The 24,592-nt window shown below is 45.5% G+C and overlaps 5 protein-coding genes across 6 annotated transcripts; 2 read left to right on the forward strand and 3 right to left on the reverse strand.

Moving 5' to 3' along the window:
* Positions 1 to 4,031: 4,031 nt before the first annotated feature.
* LOC6608988 lies at positions 4,032 to 7,552 on the reverse strand. The gene is made up of 2 exons (XM_032716569.1): positions 4,746 to 7,552; positions 4,032 to 4,696 (listed from the first exon to the last, which is right to left on the reverse strand). Exons 1-2 carry the CDS (start codon positions 7,443 to 7,445, stop codon positions 4,100 to 4,102), a joined length of 3,297 nt encoding a protein of 1,098 aa, XP_032572460.1. The 5' UTR covers positions 7,446 to 7,552; the 3' UTR covers positions 4,032 to 4,099.
* Positions 7,553 to 8,093: 541 nt separating this feature from the next.
* Positions 8,094 to 8,985, forward strand: LOC6608989 (attacin-C). Its single transcript, XM_032716115.1, has 2 exons — positions 8,094 to 8,480; positions 8,543 to 8,985. Exons 1-2 carry the CDS (start codon positions 8,155 to 8,157, stop codon positions 8,940 to 8,942), a joined length of 726 nt encoding a protein of 241 aa, XP_032572006.1. The 5' UTR covers positions 8,094 to 8,154; the 3' UTR covers positions 8,943 to 8,985.
* A 38-nt stretch (positions 8,986 to 9,023) lies between these two features.
* On the reverse strand, positions 9,024 to 13,697 carry LOC6608990. The gene is made up of 2 exons (XM_002033667.2): positions 9,946 to 13,697; positions 9,024 to 9,877 (listed from the first exon to the last, which is right to left on the reverse strand). Exons 1-2 carry the CDS (start codon positions 13,659 to 13,661, stop codon positions 9,106 to 9,108), a joined length of 4,488 nt encoding a protein of 1,495 aa, XP_002033703.1. The 5' UTR covers positions 13,662 to 13,697; the 3' UTR covers positions 9,024 to 9,105.
* A 7,687-nt stretch (positions 13,698 to 21,384) lies between these two features.
* On the forward strand, positions 21,385 to 22,485 carry LOC6608991 (immune-induced peptides). 2 transcript variants are annotated; one of them, XM_002033668.2, is made up of 4 exons: positions 21,385 to 21,475; positions 21,538 to 21,750; positions 21,810 to 22,312; positions 22,369 to 22,485. In XM_002033668.2, the coding sequence occupies exons 1-4, from the start codon at positions 21,424 to 21,426 to the stop codon at positions 22,372 to 22,374; spliced, it is 774 nt and encodes a 257-aa protein (XP_002033704.1). In that variant the 5' UTR covers positions 21,385 to 21,423; the 3' UTR covers positions 22,375 to 22,485. The 2 variants fall into 2 exon arrangements, with proteins under 2 accessions (XP_002033704.1, XP_032571730.1); XM_032715839.1 differs by lacking the exon at positions 22,369 to 22,485 and having other exon boundaries at positions 21,810 to 22,351.
* On the reverse strand, positions 22,404 to 24,287 carry LOC6608992 (N-acetylglucosamine-6-sulfatase). Its single transcript, XM_002033669.2, has 4 exons — positions 24,200 to 24,287; positions 23,453 to 24,146; positions 22,755 to 23,392; positions 22,404 to 22,701 (listed from the first exon to the last, which is right to left on the reverse strand). The coding sequence occupies exons 1-4, from the start codon at positions 24,200 to 24,202 to the stop codon at positions 22,558 to 22,560; spliced, it is 1,479 nt and encodes a 492-aa protein (XP_002033705.1). The 5' UTR covers positions 24,203 to 24,287; the 3' UTR covers positions 22,404 to 22,557.
* Positions 24,288 to 24,592: the final 305 nt, after the last annotated feature.

A 24,592-nucleotide genomic window follows, 5' to 3' on the forward strand; every position in this document is an offset into this window, starting at 1 on the left:
TGGCAGATTAACCGTAATGGATATGACCATAGCCCAAAAACCAATCCAGTGAATCCTAAAAAGCGAGTGGATCCGAATATCCAGCGCACATTTTAGTCAGATTTATGATTGTTTGCATTATGCGTTTAATGTGCCTTGATTTACATTAGTTTGCGTCGCGAACAAAATTGAATTTGCCGCGCTTTGTTCTGAAAATTATACAAAATAGGGAAGAAAAAAGCGAAAACGTGCCCCTGGAGCAGACGCAATATGCAAATAATCTGCAAATTTATAGGCTTTCCTTGGACTCCCTGCCACACAGCCGTACAGCTGCGACCCGGCATTAAGTTCCTGAGTGGCATGCGGCTAAGCCGGGTTATTATCTTTTATGAACTGAACTTCCTTTTGATTGGTAGTAGCAATGCTGTTGCGGGCTTCGAATGATTGATGCATGTGCAGAGATGTCACCGGTAACAACATGAGCCCAAAAACTTGACATTTCTCGCATGAAGAGGGCAGATTTGCGATATCAAAGGGGATGGGGGGCAAATTCAACTTTGTAGCGGAAAGGGAAGGTTTGCAACGCTTGCATGTTCCTTGGGAAAATCCATTAAAACACTTGAGCTCGGCAGACGCGACACAATGCTCTCCAAACAAGGAAAACCAGAATGCATTTCCGTTAATAGTGAAGGCGGCTTTGAAGGCTGGCAGCCACACTTAGACGCAGCACTTGTGGTTACCCTTAAACCTTCAGGACTCCCGCCAGGACCAGCCAGCCCAGCACCAGATCACCACCCCATCCCGCCAAGGACATAAAATGTTATTGATATTGCAATTTTTAGCATTTTGTAATTGAGGCAAAAGTTGGTGCCTATCGCAGGCACATCAATTGTCTGCCAGATAACAGCCCGAGCGGATAACTGTCTAAATGCCACTTGAGCATGTGTTTAAACATGCCAAGCACTTGGCTCACTCGAACTATGCAACAAGCAGCAGGAGCAGCAGCAGCAGCAGCAGTAACAAGGAGCCCGCAGCAGCAACACCACCACACGGGTTGACACTCGCCGGCATCAAAGTTCATGGGTGTCCTGGGCGGCTGGGTTGCCATCCTGTCGATGCGCTGATAAGTCCTTGTCCCCCAAATCCTTCCACCCGTGCCCGCAACGCATCTTGTCTCGTCTCGAGAAGGCGGGCGGAGTGCCAATGTTGCCAATGTTGTTGGGTAAACTCATAATTGGAATTAATTATGCATTCGCACTTTGCGGCCAACTTTTCAAGTGGCTGGAGTGGTTAGCTGGAGTCAGTTAGGTGGGCCAACTGGGTGAGTGTGTGGGCTGCTCCTTTAATTGTCCAAGTGAACATGCCTCGGATGTATGTATGTATGTAGCCACCGAAACGGGAACAGGCACAGATCCGCATCCAAGCAAACTGGCGGCTGAGGGCAAGGGTTAAGTGCAAATTGCAGTTATCGTAAGTATTTCTTATACACAGTTTAGACTTGGCATTGTCCTTTAAAGGAGGAGTGTTCCAAGTTGCAAATAGGTCTGAAATTCATACCACTCCACTACTTTAAGATCTTACATATCAGGATGTTAATAGGAATTAGTTGGTAAAGTTAAAGATTTAATAAAGTAGTTGGTAGATTGAATGACATATCCTTAGTTCTTATATATATCCTTGGCCTAAGCTAACACTTAACATTTTTATGAAACCTAACAGTCACGTTATTCTTTTTGAAAGAACTTACCCGTTTATCCCATAATATATGTTCCAAATTACGTCCAGAATGACACTCCAACAATGGACCTCACCTGGACCTGGTTTGCATTTGAAAAGCAAGCGACTCGAGGTGGCACATCCCCATTTAGCAATTCTCGGCTGGCAGCCAGTCTAATTTAAGTTAGCCCATTTATCTTATGGCTTTCCTCTTTGTGGGCACTTTTTCTGTTTGCCAGCCGCTCCAATCTTTCTCCCTTAAGCAGTCCAATTTGCTGCTCTTTTATGGCTACTTATATTCCATGTCCTGCCCACACCTGAGTCCAATAATTACTGTGTGCCCACTTTGGCATTGTCCCGGCCGTTTGCAGTCCGGATTTGGCCTTTTCTTGTGCCCATTTGTGGGCAAAATGAATGCATAATGCCACGGCCAAGATGTTGCGAATTAATTAAAATTTGACAGCTAATAAAACGCAATCACAGCCATGAGAAAGCGTTCACACAATGGCCGTTTAAGTTGCGAATTGCGGACAATTGCACGCTTCATTTCGCCTGTTCGCCTGTTTTGACAAGCCATCGGAATCAAGTCACAAAGGACAGTGGCAGGGACCCGCAGAAAAATGACAAAAGGATGTCGCAAATCACAAGTCCTGCAACGCAACTCGCGGCTGAAGGACACTTGAAAAAAGCGAGGTTAGTCTTGGATAATCGATAAGATTTAATATCTTGAAATATGAATTTTATAAACATCTTAAACACCAACAAAAATATACCTTTTTTTTTGTTGATATACAATTTCTTTGCAATAGTTTATACAACTTCGTATAAATCGTGACCTTTTTTCCACTTAAGAATAATATAAATTACATGCTTCCTAAAATATTAAAACAATTTTTTTTGTGTGCCCAAAGTCGACAATAGTGGGCAGCAAACGGCCGGAAACGATTCGACATGAAGGGACTTTCTGGGTCCGCGTCGCGTGTCATGAGCAAACAAGATAATGTTACAGCAGTCATCGCCAATCGGAGGCGGTTGGAGGTCCTGGGCAGGACCACGGGCACTGTGCGGACACTCGAAAGGAATTCGGTTTTGGCAGTTTGCTTTTGGCCCCAACCCTCGCGGCGATTTGTACGAAAAATGCAAATGAAAACGTCTCAGCTTACGCCAACTTCCCACTCCAGCAATCTGCTGAGTAGGATGGGAATGTGGATGAGGATGTGGACTGGAAGTCGAAACTGAGACGGAGAGCGGAATCAGGACCAGCAGCATAAGCAGGAGATGGAGGAGGCTGCCAAGTGGCCGGTATCCTGTGCTGGTCTCCGTAGGCTGGGAAATGATTGATCGCCGGGCATCAATTTCGCAGAAATGTTATTGCCTTGCGTTCGACAGTCGGTCGATTGCCGCTCACCAACTGCTTTAATTATGACTTAAAGCGATGTCTCCACACAGGTTAAGTTACTTGAAGAAATTTATTCGGTCACAAGTATTATATGAAATGAAAAAAGAAAAATAAGCAAAAATGTAAAAGCAAGAACTACATTAAACAAGTTCAATTATCAAATATCAGGATTCCCAAATGCAGTCTTACAAGCTTTTTAAATCAGTAAGTAAGAACGACTGATCTGGTGTAAAAATACATAAAATGTTCTAAATTAAATCAAAATATCTTTAGTTTAAAGGACCAATAACATTATAAGCTGAATTATTTGTTTCACTTGATGACAAAAGCTACATGTTTCCTTTTAATTGCAACAATTTTGAAATATAGGATCTGTTGCTTGGAAAATTCCTTGAGAGCCTGCCTGATCTTCGGCCAATCGGCGGCTGTGTAGTTAAGCGTTTTCATTTATGAAAATGTCTGAAACATGTTTCGCTTGCGCAAACAGAATGCGAGTGTGCGAGTATGCAATAAAATTCCATTACAGCAATGGCTCGACTTAAAAACTTGGCCGAAAAAAAAAGGAGGCAAGATGAAATTTCGTTGCATGAGCGAGGAGCCGTGGGAGGAGCATCGGGTGGAGCAGTGGGTGGAGCAGCAAGGGGATAAGGAACACGACCAGGAGAAGGAGCATCCTGCAAGTGTATTAAAAGCCCGCAGACATTTTCTCTCTACGTGAGTGCATCGCATGAGCTTGGCCCTGTTTGTTGGTGTGTAATGTGTGTGTGTGTATGGGTGTGTGTGTGCAAAAGTCCTTGCATATTTTATGAAACTTGGCAAAGCATTTAACAACACAGGCACACCCACAGACAGAGGCAAACTCATTACTTGAATTTATTTAGCACTTAAACCAAATGTTTCATTCGCCTCAGCCGGCTGATTTGGTGGTGCTCATATCCGTGCATATCCGGAGTTTAGTTGCCACTTTGGTGGCTTCAAAGTACTCAGCACTCCTTGTCGCCCCGGCTAAGGATCAAAACTTCTGGTGTTCTTAAGGATCCCTCGTGGGCAGCAGAATGACGGGCACTCGGGGGCAGTAGGTACGCTGTCCTTAATCCGCTTTAGCAGCTTGGTCTTCCGCTCATTCATGGGTAACCGTGAGCAAAGATGCTCCTTCTTATGGACATAGCCACAGCGTGTGCAAAGGTCCTCGAGCGTGTTGATTAGCAGCTTGTTCTTGGCACAGGCCTCTATGGATCCGCTGGACAAGATCTCACAGCTGGATGAAGACGACATGGAGAACGAGGTAGTGGGCGCGGGCACAGGCACCTTTACTCCACACCGAGGACACTTGTCCAGGACCATCGAATCACCGATTTTCTCAACTTGGCCCACGCATGCCAAACACTCTGCGGAACAGGAGATCTTCTGCAGGCGACAAGTTTTCCGGGGTGAGTAGTAAAGTTCCTCAACGGGCCTAAGGTTTTTGCTCCTCTTCCTCGCCGTAAAAGGGGTAGAATGCTTTTTAGGACGCTTAAATTGTGCGGAGGTATACAATTCTTCGATCTCTCCCTTGATCTTCTTGTGCACCACCTGCTCAACTCGCGATTTGCGATCCAAAGCCTGAAAGAAAGAAGATTAATGTATTTCGAAGATTTTATAGTTTACCCACCTGGAACATCAGCTGGTGCTGGTTCATCATGCTCCTGATGTTGTGTAGCGAGTAGCGCCACTCGAAGTCCCGCATTTCCTGCTCCTCGTTGGACAGATCCAAGCTGTTGTTGAAGCTTATAGCTGATCCAAAGGTGCTGCTAAAGCGTCTTCTCCTGCGCTCCTCGCGCTCCAATTGCTCTGCATTGAGCTCCTGCTCGAGGAGTTTATTGTACAGTCCACCGTCCATCTTGATTTCCTGCGACAGTCTTGAGCTGTGAGGTGGGTCACTTTTGCTCGTCCTGAGTCCCCGCATGCCAAAGGGAATAATCCGTGTGCTCATCCGCTTCCTAGACCACCAGTTCCGCTCCATAAACTTTTCCACCTCTTTCTTCTGTTTAGCATTCACAGATTCGGTTTCCAAAACATTAAGCCTCTTGTCCCGCGGCGGTTCTATTCGTGCATAGTTTCTCTCAATCACTATTTCGTTAAGATACTCCAAGTACTTTTTGGCCAGACTTTCCTTAATTTGCGTTAAAGGAACTCCCGATTCTTTTAGTTCGTTGTAGAGACTCTGAAGCTTGGACCACATTTCATGGTTCGCTACTTCCTGCATAAGTCCATTGACATCGGCAATATAATCGATAACTTCGTTTCTTTGTATGACGTCCTTAAGGAGGAACTGCACGTGTTTGAATTTTGCATCTGAGCGTAGATCTTTCAAATGAAACCTTTTAGAATCGAAATCTTTGACGTTGGTCTTCGGGGCATTTTCCGTTTTGTCTTGGCGATCTCGCACAGGTGCAAGGAGTTTCTGAAGATCATCTGGCAGCGGATCATATATAAACTTATTGCTGGAGGGCGATTTCGAAAATAGGTGACCAAAAACTTGGCTTTGGGATTTTGGATAAATACCAAGTTGGGTATCGGAAGCCCTTCTTGGAGGATACCTGTTCGATTGGTTTCCTCTGTGCAGAGCTGATTCGCTGGCTGTAATCCTAGATACACCCATATGGTGGCTGTTGCTATGAAGGTACATGATATCCTTCTTCAAAGACTGGTAGTGACTTTCCTCTTGACCTTTTGGAGGAGCAACGCGGATCTTCTTGGGTACTATGAGTGGCAGGCGAATGGACTTACGGGTAAATTTTCGGTTTCGATTGCCGGCCATAACTAACTTGTTCAGTGATTCACTGAGGGACGCAACGCTATCCCTTTTGACCAACAAATGAGAGCCACTCCTCTCGGCAGATAATGCGGGTCGATCCTTGTTTCCGAAACCGCTGCTCGTACTAGAAAGCTTTTTGTACTTATCTGACTTAGTGGGCACTTTTTCGGATCCGATGAAAATCTCTTGGGACGCAATCGAACTACTCGAACTAGAAGCTTGAAGTTTGTCACGTAGTTTTTTCCTATTTCTTCGCTCAATATCACGCCTCATATATAGGGGTATATCATTGTATAATGTTTCGAGTATATTTTCTTGCTTTTCCCACTCTTTTTTTTCCCTTCTCTGTTGTAAAGTTTCAGCTTCGTTAGTTTTTCCACGATTATAGTCCCTTTTCTTTGCCTTTGTCTCTAAAAGTGCATTTAATTCGTCTTTAATTACCCTATCCACGTAGTGCATTTTACGCTTTCGAAGTTTAGGCTTTGTTACCTTAGATTTAATGATTTTCGGATCTGGAACACTTCTGGAACCTCGGCCGCTTTTCAATTTTTTTTTTATTCGTACTTTTTGGATTATGTTTGAAACATCGGAGATGCTTGGGATTTTGCCAAAATCAAATTTGGGGTTTTTGTTAGTTTTTCTTTTGATTTTCGGGATTTTAATAACTTTCTTTTTCCAATTGAAGCTTATTAGTTCCCTTATCAACATTTTCAATTCCTCTAAAGATGGTTTTAATGGATCTTGTTTCTTTGGCTTTCGAATGCCCTTCCTAATTCTTTTAAATTTTTTCCGAATAACCAGTTCATCTAAGCTGAAATATCTTTCTTTTCCCTTTTTCTTTGATTTCCTAGTTTTATGATGTGATGTATCTATCTGCAAGTCTCCTTGTTTTCTTCCTGCCATGGCCATTTGTTTATTGATCAAAGCGCGTGTGTGCAACACTTCAGTTTTCCAAAATTTAGCAAAGTTCTCGATTTCGATATCCTTTTTAGCCCTACCACGTCTTAACTTTCGGGGTCGCCTTCCCCGAACCTCCGATAAATAGTTTCGAACCTCCTGTGCCTCTGCCTCCCAGATCTTGTCCTGATCCTTGACGTGCTCGTAGTAATCCGATCTCTTTTGCCACTTCCTAACCGCCTTGAACAGTCGATTGAAGCACTTGTCCACCAAGTTCTGTGGATTCCGGACTTTCTTTAGCTGCCTCCTCAAGTGTCGAAGTTTGCGACGCAGTCCAAGTTTCACATGCTCCTGGTGGCGAATTAGCTGACTTTGTAGCCTCAAAGCTTTTGACCAGCTGAGCAGCCAGTGCTTGTACATGGAAAGCATACCGCCCACCGCCCTCCGTGTCTGCTCCCTCTTCTTCTGCTCCGCATCCCGCTGCCGGTGATCTATGGAGTTCCGCATCCTGTGGAGCAGATGGTCACGGATCCTTCGCATCAGCTGAAGGCGGCGGTGGGCGTTACGCTTTCGCAGACGCAACTCCTTCGCCTTACGCCGGATTTGCTTCTTCAGCAGCACCATCTGGGTGCTCCGGTGGAGCAGGGGCACTTGCATCGCGTACTGATTGAATTTGATCCCTTATCCTCTGAATTGTGTATACAAAGAATACCCATTAACTAGATTTTTCAACAGTTTTAATTGTCATGAAATGTCATAAAAAATTTAAAAGCTAACTCTATTAAAACTTGAACTTACTCATTGGCAAATATGGTATTATAAATTGAATGTATATTGATAGATCCTATATGAAGGAGGAAGTCTTGAGGAAAAAAAGATCATGTGCCAAAGATAGCAAAATCTTTATACTACCCTCTTATTCTGTATTCAAAAATCCATAGCTATTGGTATTTACATCACAAGTTCTGTACAAAACGCAGATTTTCATAATGAAAATATGGCTTAAAGATTTTTATTTTAAAATTATTTTAATATAAATATTTATATATTTTAAATTGTCTACAAAATAAACCCTTAAATAGATTAAAAATCGCCGGCAAGTACTTTGAAGGGGATGCACAATCTCTTATCAGACGGTGTGAAGCACCTGGTCATTCGGGGATCCCAGTGCGAAACGTTGCTCAGCTTACAGATAAGGCATCACAAATCATCCATCCATATATTGGTATTCACTGGTGGCTTCGACGGGAAGCCCCATTCAGAGATAGATTGCTATATAATTCACGGTGACCAGATCCCAGCATCGACAGTCAACAGTCAGCCGCTTAGTCAAGTAGATCGAAAGTCAGCAGATTAATACAGCAAGATGAGCAAAATTGTTTTCCTAATCGTGGTCATCATTGGCGTACTTGGCTCCCTTGCGGTGGCCCTGCCCCAGCGTCCGTATACCCAGCCACTGATCTACTATCCCCCACCACCGACGCCACCCAGAATCTACAGAGCACGTCGCCAGGTGTTGGGTGGATCGCTCACATCCAATCCGAGTGGCGGCGCCGATGGCCGATTGGATCTAAGCAAGGCCATTGGAACGCCCGATCACCATGTCATTGGACAAGTGTTCGCAGCGGGCAACACGCAGACCAAACCGGTATCCACTCCCGTAACCAGCGGCGCTACCCTCGGCTACAACAAGTGAGTCTCTACAGGATTAAGGTTTGAGCAACAGTCCAACTAATCTTACTTTTCATGAGCAGTCATGGACACGGCCTGGAACTGACCAAAACCCATACGCCCGGTGTGCGGGACAGTTTCCAGCAAACGGCCACCGCCAATTTGTTCAACAACGGAGTTCACAATCTGGATGCCAAGGCATTTGCCTCGCAGAACCAACTGGCCAATGGCTTCAAGTTCGATAGGAATGGAGCTGCCCTGGACTACTCTCACATCAATGGTCATGGAGCCACCCTGACGCACGCCAATTTTCCCGGACTGGGCAAGCAATTGGAGCTGGGTGGACGTGCCAATCTTTGGCAGTCGCAGGATCGCAACACAAGGCTCGATCTGGGCAGCACGGCATCCAAGTGGACAAGTGGACCCTTCAAGGGCCAGACCGATCTGGGCGCCAATCTGGGACTCTCCCACTACTTTGGCTAAAACTATTTTCTTAAAAATACATTACACAATATTTATTCTAAAATGAATTTTGTTGCTTATTCCAAATTAAAAATATATGAATTAACTCAAACAAAGCGAATTTTTAATTGGAAAAAACAACTAATGAATTGAAACAAAAATCTAAAACGTTAATAAAAGAAGACTAAAGACCCACAAATGCCTTGGCCTGCTGCTCGCCCGCCTCCTTATAAAGCTCTGCCGTCTTTAGCAGTTTTATAAAGCGCGGAGAGTACTCGGTGGTTAGGCTCTTCTCCAGGACCTCGTCCAGGCTGGTCTGTTTGAGCACCTCCTGCAAACGGGCGTTACGTTGATTGCGCTCCGCGGATTCGGCCATCTTCTGGAGATAAACCAGATCCAGGAGCAACTCATCGCGCACTCGAACCGCCGCCTGTTGATCCTCCATCGGGAGATCCTCGTACTGCCGCAGTAACTTCTTGACGATCCTCGACTTTTGGCTGATCTTAGTCGGATCGAGCAATCGCACATCCTGGCTGAAATCCTCGGCAAGGATTTGAAGTGTACTCTGTCGCTTCTCGCGACACTTTTGCTGCTCGTTCGATGTCTTGAGAATTAGGTCATAGAAGTCCTGGAGATCCGGGCGCAAAGGAATGCATGCTCTTCGTCGCACCTGCTCATCAATTATGCCGCTAATCGCCTCCATTGTGTCCCGCAACATGGTCTCCGTGTGACGTAGATAACTCTCGGTCTTGTCGTTGCGGATTTGGTAGAAGTTCTTGGTCTGCGTCTGTGCGCACTTGCGATTCCTCTCCAGAACCGCCAGTAAGCGGTCCATGCCGGGATCATTTTCCACTGCCTCGAAGACAGCAGAAACTATGTCCTCGGAGATTTTGCCCGTGATTAGCTTATCGTAACTTTCCGATCGGGAATCCGGTATTTCTATCCGAGGTCGGTGGCTAAAATAAGCAAAAAAAATACGAATTAAAAAAAGGTAGTCCAGTTTATTAACCCTTTGATTAATTACCACTTTCCTGGTGATTTTTGGCCTTCATTTGTAGCCACATTTGATGCATCTTTTGTACCTCCTTGTGTGCCTTCTTTGGAGGCATCATTAGGACGCTCTTTTAACTTTGCCTTCGCAGCCTTTTGGCGATTCTTATGCTTTCGGTTCCACTTAATACTTGGCCTTCTTATCTGACCCTCCTGCTTTCTGGGCTTCTCATTTCCAGTTTTTGGCTCCCACTCATCTCTGGACTCTTCGCCCACATCGCGTATACGTCTTTCGTCCTTGGCCTTCAGATCATCTAGATCGTTCTCCAATAGTGCAGCATTTCCATGATGTGGATCATTCTGATAGCCAAGGTTCAATTCAGAATGCAACGCCTTATAACCGGGCAACAGACTTATGGAGCCATTGCCATAGAACTGTTTGGTTTTAGGATCCCCGCACAAATTGGCATTTATGGAAACGTTGAGTTTCATCGCATCCGGAGCACGGCAAGCAATATCCGTTTGACTCGATTGATTGGTACATGGGGCTGGTGTGGATGACACTGGACTGGTGGGCACCGTAGTAGTTGTGCAATTCGCAGGCAAAGTAAAGGCGCTAGTTATATTTCCAGCTGGAGTGGGGACCGTAGCCGTAATGGCAACACATCTGGGATCCAAAGTAGTCACAGTTCCTATCGCCGCCATGTAAGGATCGTGCTTAATTTGCTTGTTGAAGAAGGGTCCAAAGTAGCGATGGGCTCCAAAGGATTTAATAGGTGGCGAAATGGGCTTTTCGGGCAATTGTTGGATATTTCGTTGCACCGGCATTTGCTGTTGCGGCAACTGGAATTGATGCGGCATCGGTTGCTGTTGTGGCATTAATTGCTGTTGCACCTTTTGCTGCTGTTGTTGTTGTGGCTGTGGTGTCTTCATATTTTGCAACTTTTCCAACTCATTGAAGAAATGGCTTAGATTAAAACTGGCCTGGAAATTACTTGATTGGTGACGCTGACGATTTAGATCGTTTTGTTGCGGCTGTTGCGGCTGTTGCACTTGTTGCTGTTGTTGCTGCTGTTGCTGTTGTTGCTGCTGTTGTGGCTGCTGCAGTGGTTGCTGCATCTGCTGCTGCGGCTGCTGCTGTGAAAATTGAATCTGCACAGGCTGCTGCCCCTGAAAGCCGCCATTGGTTCGCTGATTCACCATGGGTACCACGACCTTAGTGGGATCGTAGATCGGCACCATGGAATCGCTGTCATGAGCAGTTTCTAGTTCATCAAAGTGAGCCAGCATTTCATGGCTTGGATATGACCTTTCACCCGAATACTCTGCATCCGGTGTGAGCATACCATTACCCAGATTCCCGAAACCAGCACGATTGCCATTGTGGTCTTCGAAGTCATCCAGCAGAGGAACCAAACGTTTGGACATTGTATGTTGCTTATCATCTGATGCGTGTTGCTGTTGCTCCAGCTCGTTATCCTCCAGCGATCTCTTGGATCTCCTGTTCTGTCTACGATATCTTCGATGCCTCACTTGCCGCTTTCCACGGTCCTTGTCCATGGACAATTCATTGGCCAACAGTTTCACCACAGCATCGGGATTCACTCTCGGAGCCGATGCAACAGCCCCTTTGGCCACCACTTTACTGATTTCCTCGCATTCTGATTTCTCCTCTACCGGTTCCTGGAGCTTTAGCTTGATGTTGACTTTGACAATGCTGTCGTCCTTCTCGGCATCCGTTTCCGACTTTTCCGCATCCTCCGACTTGCACTCCGTGTCACAATCGGGATTACTGTCATGCTTATCGGAACCATCATCCGTTTCAGAACTTTTACGTTTCTTCAAACTGTTTTGCTTTTTGGAGATGGAGGACAAATCTGCACCCGTACTTACATTGAGTTCGTTTTTTCTGGCCAAATTCAGTGGTATATCTCCTTTTAAAGGCGACTCTGCACTTGATTTAGCTTCCAAAGTGGATCCATCATCTTTCAGCTTACTGCCCATTGGGTTGGTTAGCTCTGCCTTGGCTTCACGTTTTACCGGACCCAATGGCTTGTTTTCCACTTCGATCTCTGACCTATCCTCAAATTTTCCATCGATGGACGATACCTCAGAATCAAGTTTACTTTCGGGCTTGACTAAAGATTCCTCATCCAACTTAAGCTCCTCATGTAGGCTCTCCAATTTAACCTCTTCATGTGTGTCCTTTTCTTTGGATTCCCCATCGCCGGTTGAATGTAAGGCTTTGTCATCCCTAATGTCCAATTCTGAAATTTTCATGGCCATCTTACGATCGGATATATTTTCATCCTCGGATTTAAGGACCGGTTCCTCTACAGATAAATGGTCTAAGTGTAATTCATTAGGGGCTTCCAGAAAAGAGGACTCCGAATGCGGTTCCCTCTTGAAGCGATCCAGGTCGAGCGGCATGCGATTACTCCTCTCGTAGTCCCCCACATTAGACATTTGCTTTTGGTTCAGAGGATGAAATCGATCGTACTGGTGCACCCGGTAGTCGTAGCTCTGTGGCATCTCCATCATTCGATTCCCGTCCATGCCGGTATTGACGGGCTGTAGGTACTCCAAGTTCTCACTCTGTGCCATCAAGTTATTAATTCCCATTCGCTGATCCACATCGTCGTTATCCTCATTAGACTCCAGTTGCTGCTGCTGCTGCTGGTGCTTCTGCTGTTGTACCTCCAGCTCCCTCCGTCGGATCATGCTGTCCACCATTTGATTGCGATGGATGTCCAGCAGAGCGTTACTTGGAAGCGATGGACCTAGGCCCTTGAGCATCAGTCGACTGCTGGTCTTCAGTTTGATCTCATTCATCGGATTGAAGCCACTGCACGAGCTCCGCTTGAGCTGCTTCACAAAACCTTCGCTGATCCGGCCAGGTTTGGAGTGCTTGCTGGGGCCCTTCTCGGACGCCTCCTGCTCGATCTTGGAGAGCTTGTAGTTGGCCTCGTGGGCCAGCTTGTGCGACGAAGCATAGGGAAAGGCCAGGCGATTGAGTGTACTCTCGTAGATGCCATCCGGAATGGGGTTATCACCGAACTCGGGCAACTTGTCCACCCATTTCGATTCTTCGACCTTTTTCGGCCCCTCATTCTTCTTCTCCATCTGCCTGGCCTCCAGACTCTCCTGGTCGGTCAGCATCTGCTGCACCTGCTTCAGCTTGACGTCTAGGTGGGTCATCCCAGTGTTATGCGTAAGCTCAGGGTACTTAGTCACCTGGAACTTGCGAACGATGGTGTCATCGCCCAATTGCTTGTACTTCAGCTTAACCTTCCCCACCTCGGTGCGCTCCAGTGCCTTGGCATGCTGGTCGATAATATTCTTGGCTATGGATCGCTGCTGTTTGTCACCAGATCGCTTCTTATAGGGATTGCTCTTCTCCATGCTGGCCTGAATGTCACGGAACCAAGCATCCGCCGCCTCCTGCAGCATTCGCTCTTCATCATCAGATTCATCCTTCGATTTCCCGACATCCCCTTGGGCATAACTGGCCAGCATATTGTCAATTGAATTGCGCCGATCCCGCTGCTTGAGAGCATCCTGCTCCTGGCGGCCGCTGTAAGAAGCCTTAAGCTCCTGCAACTCGGGACGTACCAGCTCCACTGCCCGGCTGAAGCTGAGCAACTTATCGCTGCCCTCCACCGGGTGCTTCTCCTCCTCGGCGGAGATCTGCTGGGCGGAGCCAGGACTACTGAACACCATCAGCGCCCACCAGAATTGTAGGAAAATCATGCTGTCAGTTATAGTTTTGTAAAGAATAAGACAAATGTGAAGCTGTCTAGACTGAAAACTAAATGCTTTTACCTACTTGGTTCGTGACAAGAGCGTGGTGTTTCCAGTTATTATTTAATTTCCATATAAATTTAATATGGGATCTATATTTATAATATATCTAACTTATTCTTAATATTCATTTGAGTAAACATTGTTTGGAGTTCATTTTCCTGACCACAACAGGATGGACTTCAATGGGGCTTCGAGTTTTCCACGCGCTGGCTGGCAACAGGTGTCTGCCGCACAACTTTGACAACGTGGCCCGATAAGAGTCGCAATGTCACCAGTCCGCCCACGCCCACTCCCCGCCACTCCCGCGGCAACATGCCCCACCCCCCTTGCCTTTTCCGACCAGCGGCAACTGCTTCATTGTGTCAAGTTTTCGCACACGTACGACGACTGCGCCGGCGGCTTCCGACAGCTGTTTAACATGAGATGTCCTTTGTTGCCCACCCACACACTACATACTACATACGTACGTACATATGTGCAGCCATGGGCGCATGGGTAAATGATACCCACCCACCACGCCCACTCCGATTTCCCAACGGGCGTATTGTTTTCTCGCCCATGTAAATCAGATTTTTGTTTTATACCAAAACTTTTGCCAATGGAAGTGGAAAGGGAAATGGAATGGGGATGCACAGCGACAATAACATTTCCTATTTCCTTCTGTCGCTGCGAGTGTGTGTGTGAGAGTTTGAGAAGGTGTGTGTGTGTGTTATCCTGCATGCTGTCAATGCCAAAGTCAGCACAATGCGCCGCTCGAAATAATTGAAAATATTCAAACATTCAGCGGGAGCAACTGCAGCATCCAGTAGCACCATCTACGTGTATCCACATGTAACTCGTACATACTTACATACATATATAAGCCAACCCGCAGCAGCAGGCAGAACTAATGTAATTAGCGGGCACAGAGCGCATTCGCTTTTGATTAAAAGTTTTACCATCACTTTATAGTCCCCCAACAATGCCAATGAAGCAGGCAATACGAATAAACGCATTGTTTGCTGTTTAGTTTGCAAAATTATCGGGGGAATGACTTGTGTACATATATCCCCTTGTATTAATCGCAAGATGCTGCAAACAAAGTAAACCGCCTTTTTTAATTGCATCATACGAAGGAGTTATACTTGTGCTTTTGATTCACGTCTTTATTAAGACAATGGTTTGCTAGCTTCATTTATATTCGAACTTGGGGGATTTAGGGTTGCTCATCCAGAAAAGTTTCATTGTGGAAAAATATAGTTAACTATAGTTTATAGATATAAGTAGTACCTCCTATTTTCTATAATCGAGTGCTTCGATGCGCCCGCAAAACTGTCAATGCTAACGTTGCGTATACGCAATGTGGTCCTGCGTGATTTTGTATTATTTTCCTGCATATTGACAAATTGCGGCAAACTCCCGCCACAGATTAGCGGATTGTTCAGGGCAAAGAATGTCGGATTAATCTCACGCAAAATGCGTCAAGCGCCGCTGGCCAATAAACAATATTGCGATAATTTTGCGGCATGTAATTAAATTACTTAGCCAGAGTCGCAGTGACAGGACGCAGGATGCAGGATGCAGGACACAGGACGCGGGAACTGGCAGTGGTGCGATATGCGCCCGGACAAATCCTTTCAACAGGGCCGCGAAGTACCGATGCGGCTGAGCCTGGGGACATATTTCCATAAAGCCACCGCAGGCACCGCTGTCAATATGCGGATTAACGAATCAATTACACGGACAAGGACGAGGGACGAGCAGGACGAGGTCCTGGACACGGATACATGCATATTGCGGGGAATGTTCGCGGGGCCGGCTAGCTGTTGCTTTCGGCGACAAAAATTTCATTTCGCCGGATAATTTAATTAATTGCTGGATTTCACAATCATGCCCAGATGCCGCACCGCACCGTCCTGCCCCCCCGGACTGACTGACTGGCAAAAACAATTTGAATTCCGCTCCAGCTATCCGGGCTTAATCGCCATAATCCCCAATTCTAGTCATTGCCGTTCGCATTTATGATGTGCATGAAGTGCAAACGCAACCATTGCCCACTTCCCGGACACTGGGCAACTAAATTAATTCGATAATTGACTTCCATTGCCTTGCCCGGATCCATTGTCATCCCTTCCGGATCTCCAGCTACAGCTACAGCTCCAGCAGTTCACCAGTTTCAGAAACGGACATGGAGACGGAGATGAAGATGAAGACCGTGACCATGAACCGTCGCCTCCTCGGATGCCGCTCGTTTACTTTTTTATGGGCGGCGCACACAGAAAACATAAAAACGTCTGTTGCGTGTTGCATATGGAAAATTGCCAAAACTCGGACGGCAGCTTGGAAGAAAAAAATTGGGGAATGGCACTGCGGAAAGGAAAGGAGGAGAATGCGAGCCCAAGGAAAGAAGTCGCAAAAGGAAATGTTGCAGAGCAGTAAAGGCCAGGCTAATGGCAATAGCATGACAGCCGAAAGAGACGGACAAGCTAGTATCAAGGACGAAGGACGAAGGACGTGGGACAGAGGACGGCGGACGGCGGACCAAGGACTCGGGACAGGACACGGAAGTTTTTATAGTTGTGCAAGTGCATGTGATTGCTTTATGAGCTCCAGATGAAGTTGCCGTCACGTCCGCGGCCCGGCTGTCATTTAGTTAATTATAAGCAATTAGCAACGGATGTTGCCAACGGGGAATTAAATATTTAGCGCCTAAATGCATCTAGTGCACACTATCGGTCTCAAGCGAAATATTCTTCAAATGGCGCAGATACTTACATCATCTACAAAGTAGATGATGTACAAAAGACATTAACTGGCACTACCAAGGGCTGAATACAAATTGTAAATTAGAAGGTTAGTTGAAGAAATGAAGTCGAGTAGTAAGTGAGCACTGCCAACTGAACCAGTAATTAAAGATCAACAACTTTCGAGTTGCGTGAAAGTTGAAGGCAGGAAAACAATCTCCTAGAAGGTAGCTCCTCTGGCCGATCTCTTGGCGAAGGCGGCTCTCTGGCTGGTAATAAAATAAAGCATTTTACTATTGTTGACTCATTTGAGAATTGTCTGTCTGTCTGTCTGCCTGCGTATGGGAATCGGGCAAAAAAATAAGGGAACGTGCAACGCGATTCCGGGGCAACGGTAAAGCTAAAGACAGACGCAACGGTGGAAAGACAGCGAGAGTCGGTGGCATTAATTTGTGCTATTTCCTAGAGCGAGTGGGCGGCTTTCGGTGGGCGTGGGCCTCAAGGCAACGCATAAGCAGATGAAGCCAGTGTTGATGATGATGGCAGGATGCGCCGTGATGCGCCAGGATGCTCCAGCAACCAGAAACCCACCAACCAGCTACCAGGATCTACCAGCAGTAGCATTTGTGGCCATGATAAAAGTTGCATGAGCTTGCACTGGGTACTTTATGCTGCTTTCCGCCGCCTGTTGCCTAGCTACTTGTGCACTGTTCAAAATTATTGGGTTTTAAGTTAAGCAAAGTTAAAGAAATATACTTTCTTCTTATAACTTACTAACTTTCTATCAAATTATAAATAGCCAACCAAATGAAGACTAGAGCTAATCAAGTTTTTGAAAATTATTGGTTATGTAGCTAAACTGATATATATATAGAATGGTTATTAAAATGAAAATGTTTGCTGTTAATAATCATTTATCCTTATATTTATAACAAGACCTTCAATGTACTACATTGCGTATGAATACATCGAATCCCCTTTCGCTGACTGCACAGCATTGCCCGGAGAGAAGAAAGGTGAGAAAGCTTCGGTCTTCGGCCAGTCAGACGCGTTCCCAAGTTGCAGTCAAATTTTCATTTTTCCACTCACGTATTTCGATTAAATTCTCATTTTGGTCATAATTTTCCAGTTTTTACGTTGGCCTCGCCATTAAATTGCAGCTCGGCTCTCTCTGGGACGGATGTGCGCCCAACTCCAACTTGGTTTTCCCGCCAGTTGGCTTTGCTTCTTTATGTGCGTTGCGTATCGAAGGCATCAAGTTCTCTGTCGGCGAATACATTTAGAAAATTAAAAGTTTTCCAGCCAGCAGAGGTCCTACGAGCTAAAATAGATAGAATAGTAGTGTATCTGCAATTGTTTGCGCGCTCTACCATCCATAAATCAATTTGCAGCGCGCAAGTTTTATTATGGCTGCATAAATCCGTTAACAAAGCCCCAGCCACCTGATGCCCAGATTTCCGTATATATATATCTATCTATATATACATATGTATGTCGTACGTGTGCCTGGCTAATTTTGCGGCACGCACACTACCGCTTATTCCCAATGAGCATTGAACGATGTCAGGATGCGGATACAACAGGTTTATGCCACATATCGCTGGCAGCGACAGTTGGCTTATAGTCGCACAGCTAACTTTTTGCGCGTAATAAATTGATAAATAGTCCAGCACGCATACATGGCCCCAAAGTGGGGCTATATTCGTATATAGGTACATATATTTCTGTGCAGCTGCCAAGTATGCAACAGTTTTCGATTGCTAGCGTCCATGCAGGCGACTGCAAAGAGTTGCATACTTCTTGGCTGAAACCAATTTGTATCCGGATTATATTCGGTTTGGTTTAGACTTTGCTGACTCAAGGAGTCCCTAAAGCGTATAAACAATTCAAAATCGTAGTTTTGGTAGTGATGTTGCTGTAACTATTTCGTACCTTAACTATTTTAAAGTAAAAATCTTAAAAAATGTGTTTTAAGGTGTTTTAGGCAATGCTTAAGACTGATGAAACTATAATTAGAGAATTTGACTACCTAATTAAACATTTATTTTGAAACTAAATGATTAAACGATAAGTAATGAAGTGAAAAAATTATTAGTTAAATGTACTATTTTATATTCTAAATCAAAGCTAGCTTATAATTTTAATTAAAATACTCATATTTTTATATAAACATCTAATATCAAATATAAACATGCATAAATATACTTTAACCGCCCAGCACTAGCTCCTCCCCAACCATGAACCACACTCTGATGAAGTGCATCATGTCCCCCTGAAATGGATCTTTGTAATCCCGGCCAGAGACGTTCTTATCAAACAGCGTTGTCAATCAAAAGTAAACATTTCAGCTCCCCAACTGGCAGATGAGAGAGGGTAGCTCCACAATTTCAGCATAATTCACGCGAATTCATCCGTCTGTTGTTTTTCGATTATGTCGCATTGTCTTGGCTTAAACTTTTTCGGTGGCCCAACGACAAGAACCGAACCGAACTAAGAACTGAACTGCAAAGTGATCCGAACTGGCCAGCAACTCGGATGGGTTGTTGCCTGGCAATATTACAGCGATTCCTACTTATGCCTCAATTCGGTTGCCTTGTCACGGTGAGTGCTCAAAGGAGGTGATGGGTTCGAGGAAGCGAGGATGCGAGGATACTGGGATGCTCGAATGCCTGGATGCTCTGATGCCCGGCTGGTTGGGTGGGTGGCTGTGCGCCATTCGAGCGACATGACAAAGGGGCGCAAAAAGGACACCCGGCGCGCATCCTTGGACCCGTGCATCACAAAACATGACATGGCACGAGCCATTCCGTTTGTTTTTTCTATTCCCATTTTACAGCTGTCCATCCATCCGCTGGCCAAACAAATTTTTCCACTGTTTTTCGCTGCGATCCCTGAGTAAAATATTATGTTACACGGCGGACACAAAGAAAGCGCTGGTAGCCCCAAGTCGCTACGACTAAATATGGAAATGAACGAATGAAAGGTTCGCCGGAGGCGCATTTAAATGCAATATAGAAATAGACGGGTTGTCTTTTTTTCGCCCGCCCCCAGCTTATGCATATGCAACAAGCCGCACACAAGCAATTCATTAAGCGCAACGCAACTGTGGCAAATAGAAAATTACCGACAAAACACTGGCCGACAGTTTACGAGCCGCAGACACTGAACGTCGAATGGCAGCAGCATATTTACAACTTTGAAATGCCTCATTTTATTGGTCTCGAAATGAACAAATGGCGCACAGGCCACAGGGACATGGACCTTCTGCTCCTCCAACTCCTACACATCCTATACTCCTTCGCCTTGCTGGCTGGGAAAAAATTTTGCATAATTTATGTGGGTGCCGCGCACACGGAGGTCCCGACGGATTCGAAGGATCCGAAGGATTCGAAAGGAAAACAACGCACGAGCACCACGGCCAACTGATTTAAATGCAATTGCACTGAAGTATTTTGTTTGGCGAACGGAGCTAGATGAACTGGGGGGCTATTGAGACATCTGCACGTGCAACCGGAAACATCCGGAGAGAACAGCCCAGGCCGGGCTACGCCGGGCAATTTCTTTTCATTTGCCAAGGTGTTGAGTTGCACCAACATCATCCGACATCGACGTGTCCAGAAGCCAACAAAAGCCAAGAGCCAAACCCCTGTTTGTGGCAATGGTTTTGGTCACAAGTGTCGTCTATTTGTCGTGGGCATCTTGGGCACCTTGGGCATCCTTGGCATCCTGGTCTGGCCAAGACAAACAACCAGCAAATTTAGTGTATTTTGTGCATTTTTAAAATTGTCCAAATTTATGTGACACGGTGCGCCAATTGATCAGATTAAATAAACATGAGGGCAAGCGAATCGAATTTGGCTCCACCAGAAGACAGTGCATGCGCCAGTCTGTATTCAAATGGATGGGCGCATCCAACAAGCGGGGGAATACAGTGACCACCAGATAAGGTAGACGGTGTCACTAAAAAATGTCAAAAAATATATTACAAATCTTATCCATTTCAAACTGATTTTTTTATTGAATTCGAAATATATAGTAAATTTGAATATTCCAAGTAATTTGGATTTGGATAATTTGATTTGGATATTGCTTTTGAAATAATATATTCCAATAATATTCCTGGTAATTACATAAGATTATTTTGATATAATTCTCGTCATCATTAAAATATATAAACGTTCGAAAAAACAATGTATTTTCAAAAATTAAAAATAAAATTTGAATACGCATTACCTTTTCACTATCAGTCTATAGTTATAATAACTCATATAATTAGATTTTCATTAGCTTTTAAGCCGAAAACACTTTTAAGCAGAAATTATTAGACAACACTTGTAAATTAGTCCATCTCATATATAGCCTCAAGTTTCGCTTAAATCCAAAGATAAATGAATGCCTTAGAAAATCTATTTTCTTTTTATCCCAAGTGACAGCAGAAAATGGGCTTGCAATATCTGAAAAGAGTTTCACTTAGCCAATATTTACTGCACTTGTTGGCCACAAAATAGTAGCGACAAGAGACTTCCAGGAATATATTCTCGTGTCAAAAGCAATCTACTTTAAATGCAACTATCTGGTGGCTAAGAAAACCCGACAGTTTGATTCAACTCGACGAAACAATATAAGCACGTGCTAAAAAGACCTATGCAGTTGATGCTCTTGTCATATTATAATATAATTTAGTAGCAGAAGTTACATGGTATACGAGTACTAAACTAGTTATGGCAGCTTTTCCAAATAAGCGATTGCATTTGAGCAACCTTATGTGGATGCTTAATGGTTTAGTGCGGGTCAGGGCGGCATCTTTTCAGAAATTCCCGATCGCACACCCATTTCAGATCGGATTGTGACGTTTGGGATTTTCTGAACGATCGCTGTAAACAAGCTCATCATCCAGATGATAATTCGATGGCTACTTGCCGGCTATAAATACTTGAAGCCGTTCGATTGCACTCAGTTGAAGCTGGGCTCTGGAACAGATCACTATGAAATCGTTTGCATTGATTGCACTGGCTGTCTGTGGCGTTATCTGCGTCGGTAAGTAGTATCTCTAAATATTTAATATAATATATTTCATGACATTATTGCAATCCTGGCAGCTGCGGAACCACAACACACCTACGACGGTCGCAACGGGCCGCATGTCTTCGGTTCTCCGGGCAACCAGGTCTATATAAGGGGCCAGAATGAAGGCACCTACAGCGTGCCGGGAGTGGGTGGCCAGTTCGAAAACGCTCCTCAGCGGGGTGAGCATGTGTACACCGATGAGGCGGGCAACACGTTTGTTAACCGAAAGAACGTTGGTGGACCAGGTAAGTTTAGGTCTCTATACGGATTCTCCAAGATTCTAACGCTATGTTCATAATTTCAGCTTCCCACACCATCAGTGGTCCCAATTATTCCGCCCAAAACGTAGGTGCCAATGGTGCAAAGAGTGTGGGAATTCCACAACGCGCCCGTCGCAGTCCACAGTTTCACGTAGAGCGTCCCGGTCGCACTGTTGACGTTGGAAACGGAGGATTCTACATTCAGCGCAGCCGGCGCAGTCCACAGCTTCATGTGGCACGTCCAGATCGCACCGTAACCATTGGCAATGGCGGCGTCTATATTCAACGCAGCCGCCGCAGTCCGCAGTTCCGTGTGGAGCGACCAGATCGCACTGTTGATTTCGGTAACGGTGGCTTCTCCGCTCAACGTTTCCGCCGCGGAATCAACGATGCCCGCGTCCAGGGTGAGAACTTTGTGGCTCGCGAAGATCAGGCAGGAATTTGGGACAACAATGTCTCCGTTTGGAAGCGTCCGGACGGACGCACTGTCACAATCGATAGAAATGGTCGTACCATCGTGTCCGGAAGGGGACGTCCCGATCAGATCGTAAGCAATCTCACTCATTTAACCAGTTCCCTCAACTAACGTATTTATGTTTTCAGTACTAAAACGGTTCCAAATAAGTGTAACTTTAGAATTTAAAATTCGATTAATTTGAGACTATGTATATAGCAACATAAATCACATGATATCTGAATACAAAAATATCCCAAAAACTATATGCGCCAAGCGTGTTCGAATTTGGATTTGGATGACTATTTGGTTAGGTTAGAAGTAATATGAATATGCATCTATACAAAACACGAGTGGCCCGAACACTGTGTGAGATTCTTGAGACGCAACGAATACAAAGCTCGTTCAATGGGCAGCAGATCGTAGGCAATGTTGGTCATTTGAAAGGGATCCAGTTGGAGGTCATAAGCCTCCAAAAAGTTCTGAAATATAAACATATGGAATATGTAAAGGTAAATGTGAAATGCTACTTTACCTCATTATCACGAAATTCGCAGTAAATGCGATCCTCGCGATGACGAATATTTCTTAGGCAGGCGTAGGTGTTGTTCCATGAATCCTGGCAATGGCAATCCGCTGCAGGGGTGCACTGCGCCAAACGATCCTTTTCTGGCCAAGGGCATTCGGGATTGTAGGTTGCCAGAGTTCCCTCGCCCCAGTACTCGATCAACAGGGAACGCTCGAAAAATGGAACCCTTCGCCTTTTGTTTAGCAAAAGCTCGTGAAATGATTGCCCATCCATGTAGGATGGTGTGTCGATGTCGGCCCAGGCGAATATAGTCGGTGCCAAGTCCACTAGACTGACGGCAGTGTCAATGTGGCTCTCAGGTGCTATTCCAGGTCCACGGATTAACAGCGGTACATTAATATCCGTTTCGTAGGGCTGCCTCTTATCGAAGGGCTGTGCAAACTGCCCCACATGGTAGCCGTTATCCGAGGTGTAGATGATGTAGGTGTTCTCCAACGATTCCGTATCGTTTAGCACCCCCACCAAGGTGACGACCAGTTCGTCCACGGCTAGCAGCGTTTCCCAGCGCTTCTGGAAATATTTGTCTATGGTGTTGATGGTTTCGTTGGGCAGACGACGTGCTGCTCGCACCAACCAGTGCTTATCTGAAAGTGTACTTATATATGTATATTGGTGGTATAGATATCATTTGATAACAACCTTACCCTGCTTAACTTGATTGAAGCTGGGTGTGCGTAGGGCTTCTACATGAGAGAACACACCCTCATGTCTTGGCGCAGGAGTGAAAGGTTCATGGGCTGCCGGTGGCGCTACCATCGCGAAGAACGGTTCGGAGGATTGTGTAGCATTTCTTAGGAAGTCAGCGGCGCGATCTCTTAGCAGATCGGTTAGGTAGGTCGACTCGTAGTGCACGTTGCCGGCATTTTCGCGCAGTGTGTAGTTATAGTATCTAGAGTTCCCGTGAAGGCCATAGAAGTGGTTCCAACCCTTCGGCACATCCCCAGCGCCCCAGTACTGATTCAAGTACTTCCCGCCAAAGAAGGTATTGTATCCGTGCTGCTGCAAGATGTACGGCAAAGCCCGGGGCTCCAGGGCCCGCCGCCAGTGCGGTCCGTAGCAACCACCACTTACGGAATTGTTCCGGGTGCCGTGATTGTGCGCATACATGCCCGTCAGCAGGCTCGTCCTCGCCGGACAGCAGATGGGCGAGGGCGTGTAGGCGTTGTGGAACAGGGCGCCACCGAAACCCAGCAGCTGGATCGTCTGCTCCATGGGAAACATACCGCGCAGCTCCACATCCTGATCGTCGGACAGTATCAGCAGAATGTTGGGCAACTTCTCGCTGGCCGTGTTTCCCAGGCAAGCGAGGACTAGCACGATCAGGGGGGCTAAGCCGATCTGCAGAGATCGCCTAATAAAAAACATATAGGATATAACTTAAGAATACTCACCATGGAGCAGATCGAAGTTTTCTTTTGTTAACATAAAATTTGTGCGATAACAAAGCCCGGCTTGCAAGTGCAGTGTTGTAAAAGGCAGCGACGATCTTTTAGTGCCAATGGCCAAACAAAGTAGGACCAACTCAAAGTCCTAATCAAATTTTTACCATAATTTTTACCTATTTAGTAAACTGCACTTACCACTAGTGAAAATACGAACATCAGCTCTTAAGCGCGCGAACGATTTAAATTTATATTCTCCCAGTGGTGCCAGATGACTAAACTTATTTAGCGTCGCGCTGCCAGACAACAGTATAGTAATGGGGTGTACACACTGTAATGTTAATCAATTGTTAATCTTACAGTTGGCGCCAAACATGAAATTCAAAACTTTTCAAAACTTTT

The sequence above is a fragment of the Drosophila sechellia genome, chromosome 2R, assembly GCF_004382195.2.
Source record: "Drosophila sechellia strain sech25 chromosome 2R, ASM438219v1, whole genome shotgun sequence".
Lineage (NCBI taxonomy): Eukaryota > Metazoa > Arthropoda > Insecta > Diptera > Drosophilidae > Drosophila > Drosophila sechellia.